The following is an 8520-nucleotide window of genomic DNA, read 5'->3' as shown; positions in this document are numbered from 1 at the left end:
TTTGAAGGCTCACTTCATTGTCAGAGTATGCATGCACAATACAACTCTGATAAAACAGCTTCTTCCTCACCACAACCAGAATTCTGAGGGGACAATGAACCAAACCATGAACACTACCTCACTATGTTTGCACTATTTATTTAATTATGTATATTTCTTATTGTAATTTATAGTTTTTTAATGTGCTGCAAAACTACAAACTTCATGACATATCTTGGTGGTAGTAAACCCTGACTCAGATTCTTAGCACGATGGCACTGAGCCACTGCCTGCTTTGAAAGTCCAACTACTACACTTTTTTTTTTGGAAAGCACTGGTCTGTGGGGTTGGTAGTGAGAACTGGGTCCAGTGTAAAGTGGAACTGTACCAATGGGCCTGTCAGAAATTTACTGACAAATAGATATTATGATGATCTCTGATAATAATGGCATCAGGCCAATGCCCCAAAGTGAAGCCTACTTCTACCATCTGTTATCTATTATTGATTCCACCTCATAGAAACTGTTACATGTGTGTACATGTAAAAGGGCCCAATGTATCAATTAGTAATGTAGATGGATAAATATTAAGTATTTTACAGCCACTGAAAATAAAACCATGTGAGTTATATAATAATTTTGTGCAAGAGGCAGAATTACTGGTACCAAAATTACATAATATTTTCCAGCAGGAAAACCAATAGGCAGCCAGGACAGAGCCCACTGTAAGCTGCTGTGACTTTGTGCTCAGATGAGAAGTGTAAATAATGTGTAAGGTGACATTATTTTTTGTTTTATTGAAGCAGAGCTGCACGTTTACTGGGAAGGGCTCATTCATTCCACTATGCAACAGAGTAGTAGGGTCATGGGACTGTCAATGGGACCCTCTTTATCTAGTTGGAATGATTCTTCGAGCACGCATCAACTTCAATGCAATTTTATTCGAATTAAGTGACGATTTTCAGCGGTGAAATTTAGGTAATAAAATCAAGTAAATTCTCTGTAAACACATCAATGTTCCGTCTGTCAAGCGTTTTTAAGGCATTTAAATTTAAACGAATTTATATTTTGAACACTTTAATCTGCATAAACAATATAAATAATGATTTTAATGCGTATACAATACTATTACGCCACATCTTCCAATGTTAAGTGGGCACTGGTAGTTTTTTTATGATCTTTATTCCCCGGAGAGAGAGAGAAAAAAATAAAGGATTGTGAGGAGTTGTTTTATGTAATGAATAAGCTGGACATTAGGGTTGGGTTCGACGGGAGCAGGTGGTGCTGTTCAGTCTCTCTCCTCCATTGTACGCCCAGGTTCCCCATGAAATTACATCAAGTCACTTTCACCACCACCTCCAGCACTGACGTAAACCTGATAGGACGCGGCAGCAGGGCGCCGAGTCATTGAGACGAAACAACACACAAACACACACACACACACACACACACACACACATGCACACGGGTGAAAGAGATGTACAATACGACTGGGACAGCATCACTTCGACATGGATCCTTCCAAGCAACCGCATGAACGCATTTCTCCTGAAATGCAATAAAATAATCGCCGAAAATTCAAATACATCTTACTGCAGGGTGCCGCATTGCCTGGATGATGGTAGGAATCATATTCTGCAATGTGGTGGCTGTTGTATTGATCTGAGGTACATTTATCTACTCTTCGCGTGTTAGTTAGCCGGATATCTTCGCGGCTGGGCTACAGCGACCGTGGTCGATCCTGTACGTTTTAATGCACATTTTTTTCCGATCGTGTTACTGAAATCGCACGGTTCTGTAGGGGAAATTAACAGCTAGGATGATGATCGGAAGCTAAAAGGCAGGTTGGCTGCCTGTTCGCTGCACGGATCTGCACTGACATACCCTGCGTGTATAACAGAGGGAGCGGGAGAACAATGACTCACTTGCAAGCAGGGCTTTCGCCAGAAACTCTGGAGAAAGCCAAACTGGAGCTGAATGAGAACCCAGACACCTTACACCAGGACATCCAGGAAGTAAGAGATATGATCATCACCCGGCCAGACATCGGCTTCCTTCGGACTGACGATGCTTTCATCTTAAAGTTTCTACGAGCCCGAAAGTTTAACCATTTCGAGGCGTTCCGTCTCCTGGCTCAGTACTTCGAGTATCGCCAACAGAACCTGGACATGTTCAAGAACTTCAAAGCCACTGATCCGGGAATCAAACAGGCACTGAAAGATGGCTTCCCTGGAGTGCTTTCTAACCTGGATCACTATGGCAGGAAAATCCTGGTCCTCTTCGCTTCCAACTGGGATCAGAGCAGGTACAAAGCTACATACAGTACATCCACCTGAAAAGTGCCACAACCATAACCCCCATCCCCTTTCCTTCTCCTCCAAATAAAACAGCATTGGATCTAATTATATCAAATTTAGCTTGAATGTCCGGAAACATTTTTCCTCTGGTATTAGTCTCTACCGAGAAATATACCAGTTATTAGGACCCGCTTATCATGAAAATACTAATGGGGGGGGGGGGGAAGCAATTAGCAAATAGCCATAACGTCTCTGCAACAAATAGATGGTGAAATATCCAAGCAGTCCTTTGGTTTTGAACCTCGAGACGACAATTATACATTTATTATGGATTATTACATTTATCGTTAACCTGTGCATGCTAATAACAGGACACGTTTCTATAAATGACACATTACAACACTTGTTTGCCAATTAAATTGTGACTGATTTATGAATCAAAGAAAAAAAATCCCCAGAGGACATCTTCGGGGTAGTGTCAATTATCACCACCATCATATCATGATTATTTTTTCCAAGTGCAAAATTTGTTAATGAAGTTACAAGTATCAGATAACCGCTGGTAATAAAAACCAAAGCCGAGGAATTTGCTCTACATTTGAGCTCAGAATCGGGTCGAGAGGCAATGGGGCATGACAGTGGAGATGGAGAAGAGGGTCGGGAGTGCAAGGACTAAAATAAACATATTTGAGTGCTTATCTGTAAGCGATATTGATACAAAAATTATTTCAATATATAATTTGATTGAAGGTTTCTGCATGAATTTCCAATGGTCACAATGTTAGGTAATGCTATTTCCAGATTGGACAATGATATACATGTAACCTACGTAGGTGAGGAGGATATATACAATAATAGTACTGAATATAATTCAGAAAAAATCTTTTGAAGGACTTTAATAGCATAATGTTTTATATTATGCAGGAACAAGTAGGTATTATGTTTTCGCTTTCTCCATTCCACTATATGCTATGAAACTTGGATTTTGGCACATTTCACATACTAAGAGGACAATAGTTTAACAGGATGACAGCTATGGAAATCTAGAACTTCTCAGGATATAAGTAAAAGTTAAATTAACATCAAAATTTGTTTTCAACATAGCTGTGTATAAAAGCTGCTTTGGATTTAACCTTTATTGCATCAAATTTCTGAATAAAATATAAAAATACAAAAACATACAAAATGTAAAACTGAAATAAATATAATTTAATCACACTGTGTATAAAATGAGGCCGTATGCTACATAGTTACCAAAACACTTAAGTGGAGCCTTATGTTGATTAAGGCTTTATCAGTTTCTAGAAACTTCTGTAATCTTATGGGTTTTATTGCAAATCAACAGGCCATGAATTTATGAATGATTCCTATATTAAATACTTTGAAAATCTTGAGGCATTTCCATTTCCAGAGTTATTATTTGCAAACATGTTTTTGTAATTTGCTTGAATATCACTGAATATTGCATATCGGCAAACCTACTCCCACAGTTTGTCAATTTTGTTGATGGTTTGGACAGGTGGACTCAGGCAAAGACATAATGAACTATTAAATAATATGTAACCCATCATAAATGGGTTAAAATCTAGGAATGTCCATTTTGCGTGTTCTGCTATAACTTGCAGAGTATTATGATAGTTTATAATAGAAGATGAATCCAGCCAAGTTAAGACTACAGATTACAATGTAAGATTTTCTTAGTGGGCTAATTGTGGCAGTCAGTCTGATGAAAATTAAAAGTGAATATTATTAGAAGTAATGCAATCTCTTTTGAAAAATAAAGTTTATCATGAAAGTATGATATATGCAAACTAAACTGTAGCTTACATTTTAAAAAATGCAAAAACATGGGAATATTTAGCCAGCTCTTATGGACTCAACTTTCAGTTCCTGGAGCTGTCAGTAAGGAGTTTGTACAGTACGTTTTCCCTATGACCAGTGTGCTTCTGCCGGGTGCTGTGGTTTCCAAAATCCTATGGTTAGGGTTAGGCTTAGTGAGTTTGAGGGCATGCTATGCTGGTGTGAAGTGTGGCAACAGTTGTGGGTTCCCCCTATCAAAATTCTTGGATTGTGTTGGTCATTGACACAAACAACATATTTCGCTTTATCACTCTTCACCTCATGTTCCCAATATGTTTTGCTTATTTATTTATTCTAATTATTTGTTTGTTTTGTTGTTTCCTTGTATTTACCATATTTTCCCACAAGAAAATGAATCTCAGGGTTGTGTATGATTATATTAATGTATTTTGATAATAAATTTACTTTGAACACTGTGCTTGCAACAGTCATTGCAATTGATGTAATTGGTTCCAAAATTCAATGAATTTTATATATTATCATAATAATTATAAAATTAAATTGGTGTACTTTTCAAAAAACTCCAGTTTTGAATTAGCCATTTAGCTCCATTATATTCCTGTATCACAGCAATCATGCAGTTAAATCTAAGCATCTGTTCCTTTTTCCTCTTTAAGTATAGTAACAGGAATTATTTATACTACTGCAGCTGGGCCCAAGTCATTAATCTTCTCAGCTCATCTTCAGGGTTTTGAACTCTGTCTTTTATTGTACATTTTTGGGAAATGGATACTGCTGGCAATGCTGACACCTATTATCCATCTCTAAGTGTTCCTGGCCTGATTGACTTGCCAGACCCTTTCAAGGCAGTGATATATCAATCACTCTCATGGATCTGCAGTGATGTATGCAAAAGCACAGTAAGGATGGCAAACATGCAGGTAGATTGGGAAAATCAGGTTGGTGCTGGATTTCTGGAGGGGCAATTTCTAGAGTGCATACGAGATGGCTTTTTAGAGCAGCTCCTGGTTGAGCCCACTAGAGGATCCACTATTCTCAATTGGGTGTTGTGCAATGAACCAGAATTGAATAGAGAGCATAAGGTAAAAGAACCCTTAGGAAAAAGTGATCATAATATGATCAAATTCACCCTGAAATATGAGAAGGAGATGCTAAAGTCAGATGTATCAGTATTACAGTGGAGTAAAGGGAATTACAGATGCATGAGAGAGGAGTTGGCCAGAATTTATTGGGAAAAAAAATCACTGGCAGGGATAACGGCAGAGCAGCACGGGCTGGAATTTCTAGAAGTAATTCAGAAGGCAGAGGATATATACATCCCAAAAAGGAAGAAATATTCCAAAGGAAAGATGACACAACCGTGGCTAACAAGAGCAGTCAAAACTAACATAAAAGCCAAAGAGAGGGCATATAATAGAGCAAAAATAAGAGGGAAGTTAAAGGATTGGAAAGCATTTAAAAACCAACAGAAAGCAACTAAAAAAGTAATTAAGAAGATAAAGATGGAATACAAAAGTAAGCTAGCCAATAATATTAGAGAGGATACCAAAAGTTTCTTTGGGTACGTTAAGTGTAAAAGGGAGGTTGGAGTGGATATCAGATCACTGGAAAATGATGGTAGAGAGGTAGTAATGGGGGACAATGAAATGTTGGATGAACTGAATAAGTATTTTGCATCAGTCTTCGTAGTGGAAGACACCAGCTGTGTGTTGGATGTTCCAGGTGTCATGGGTCATGAAGTGTATGAAGTTACCATAGCTAATGATAAGGTTCTTGGGAAACTGAAAGGTCTGAGGTAGATAAGCCAACCTGGACCAGATGGTTACACCCCAGAGTTTGAAACAGGTGGCTGAAGAGATCATGGAAGCATTAGTAACGATCTTTCAAGAATCACTAGATTCTGGAATGTTTCTGGAACACTGAAAAATTGGAAATGTAACTCCACACTTCAAGAAGGGAGAGAGGCAGAAGAAAGGACACTATAGGCCATCTAATCTGACTTCAGTGGTTGGGAAGATGTTGGCTTATTAAGGATGAGGTCGCAGGGTATTTGGAGGCACATGATAAAATAAGTCATAGTCAGTGTGGTTTTCTCAGGGGAAAATCTTGTCCGACAAATCTGTTGGAATTTTTTGAAGAAGTAATAACCAGGATAAACAAAGGAGAGTTAGTTGTTGTCCTGTACTTTGATTCTCAAAAGGCCTTTGACAAGGTGCCACACATGAGGCTGCTTAACAAGCTATGAGCCCACAGTATTACAGGAAAGATTCTAGCATGCATAAAGCAGAGACTGATAAGCAGGAGGCAAAGAGTGGAAATAAAGGGAACCTTTTCTGGCTGGCTGCTGGTTGCTGCATTCCACAGGGGTCTGTGTTGGGACGGGTTCTTTTTACATTATACGTCAATGATTTGGATGATGGAATTGATGAGTTTGTTGCAAAGATTGCAGACAATATGAAGACAGGTGGAGGGGCAGGTAGTTCTGAGGAAGTAGAGAGGCTACAGACGAACTTAGACAGATTAGAAAAATGGACAAAGAAATCGCAGATGGAACATAGTGTCAGGAAGTGTATGGTCATGCACTTTGGTGGAAGAAATGAAAGGGTTGACTATTTTCTAAATGGAGAGAAAATACCAAAAACTGAGATGCAAAGGGACTTGGGAGAGCCCTTGTACAGGATTCCTTAAAGGTTAATTTGCAGGTTGAGTCTGTGGTGAGGAATGCAAATAGATAGATGAATAGATAATTTATTGATCCCAAAGTAAATTACAGTGTCACAGTAGCATTACAAGTGCACAGATATACAAATATTAGAAGAGAAGTAAGAAAGAATAAAAAATGAGTTGCCTCAAACAGTCTAACAGGAGGGGTTCATCTCTTCCCCAGCTATAAGTTGACTCATTATAGAGCCTAATGGCCGAGGGTAAAAATGACCTCATATTGCTTTCTTTGGAGCAGCACATTTGTCTTAGTCTGTTATTAAAAGTGCTGCTCTGTTCAGCTAAGGTGGCATGCAGAGGGTGAGAAACGTTGTCCAGAATTGCTAGGATTTTCTGTAGGGTCCTTTGTTCTGCCACAGCCTCCAGTGTGTCCAGTTTGACTCCTATAACAGAGCCAGTCTTTCTAATCTGTTTATTGAGCCTGTTGGCATCACCCGTGTTGATGCCATTGCCCCAGCACACCACCGCATAGAAGATTGTACTGGCGACAACAGACTGGTAGGACATGTCTGAAGGAGAGGCCTGCATATTCCAAAGGACCTCTGTCTCCTCAGGGAGTAGAGGTGGCTCTGGCCAGTCTTGAATACAGCCTCTGTGTTAGTGCTCCACTTATGCCTGTCATCCGGGTGCTTACCTAGTACTTGTAGGTCCTCACCACATCCATGTCCTCACCATCAATAGTAACAGGGAGCAGTGCAGGCTCAGTCTTTCCAAAGTCCATCACCATTTTACTGCAGTGTCAGCATCCATTTCAAGTGGACTAGAATATAAAAGTAAGGATGTAATGCTGAGTCTTTATAAAGCACTGGTGAGGCCTCACTTGGAATACTGTGAGCAGTTTAGGGCCCCTTCGAAAGGATGTGAGAAAACTGGAGAGGGTTCAAAGGAGGTTGACAAAAATGATTTCAGGATTGAATGGCCTGTCATATGAAAAGCTTATGATGGCTCTGGACTGTATTCACTGGAATTCAGAAGAGTGAAGGGTGACCTTATTGAAACATATCGAATGGCGAAAGGCCTTGATAGAGTGGATGTGGAGAGGATATTTCCTATGGTGGGAGAGTCTAGGGCCAGAGGGCACAGCCTCAGAATAGAGGGGCATCCTTTTAGAATGGAGATGAGGAAGCATGTCTTTAGCCAGAGAACAGTGAGTCTGTGGAGCTCTTTGCCACAGGTAGCTATAGAGACCAAGTTTTTATGTATATTAAAGGCAGAAGGTGATAGATTTTTGATTGGTCAGGGTATGATGAGATATGGGGAGAAGGGAGGAGATTGGGGCTGAGAGGAAAGATGGATCAGCCATGACTAAATCACCTCATTCTGTTCCTATATCTTATAGTCTAAATATTCTTCCTGGAAAGATATTAGTGGGCATTTAAACAGTTCTGTGGTAACTATGATTAGTATTAAATTTTAAGGCTAAATTTATTTGATTAGTTACATAGAAATTCACCAAATACCAGGGTGAAGTTCAGTCTCAGATCAAGAGTTTCGGCAACTTTGTGTTAATCAGTCCAAGTTACTAATCAGTAGAAACAGCAGCACAGAGGTTAGCGCAGTGATTTACAGAACCAGCGACCACTGATTGGGGTTCGGTTCCTGGGGTTGTCTGTAAGGAGCTGGTAGTTTCTCCCCATGGTCATATGGGTTTCCTCTGGGCACTCTGATTTCCAAAAATGTACGGTTATTTTATTTATTTATTT

General features: G+C 39.5%; 1 protein-coding gene across 1 annotated transcript in view; it reads left to right on the top strand.

The window, feature by feature from the left end:
• Positions 1 to 1894: 1894 nt before the first annotated feature.
• Positions 1895 to 8520, top strand: part of clvs2 (clavesin 2) — a 124539-nt gene continuing 117913 nt past the window's right edge. The window contains exon 1 of the mRNA XM_072279179.1: positions 1895 to 2283. Coding sequence (XP_072135280.1) covers positions 1895 to 2283 — 389 coding nt within the window. The remainder of the gene's footprint in view (positions 2284 to 8520) is intronic.

Source organism: Mobula birostris, chromosome 2 (genome assembly GCF_030028105.1).
Source record: "Mobula birostris isolate sMobBir1 chromosome 2, sMobBir1.hap1, whole genome shotgun sequence".
Classification (NCBI taxonomy): Eukaryota; Metazoa; Chordata; class Chondrichthyes; order Myliobatiformes; family Myliobatidae; genus Mobula; species Mobula birostris.
The sequence above is the reverse complement of the archived record's forward strand: the minus strand, read 5'-3'. Positions and strand labels throughout refer to the sequence as shown.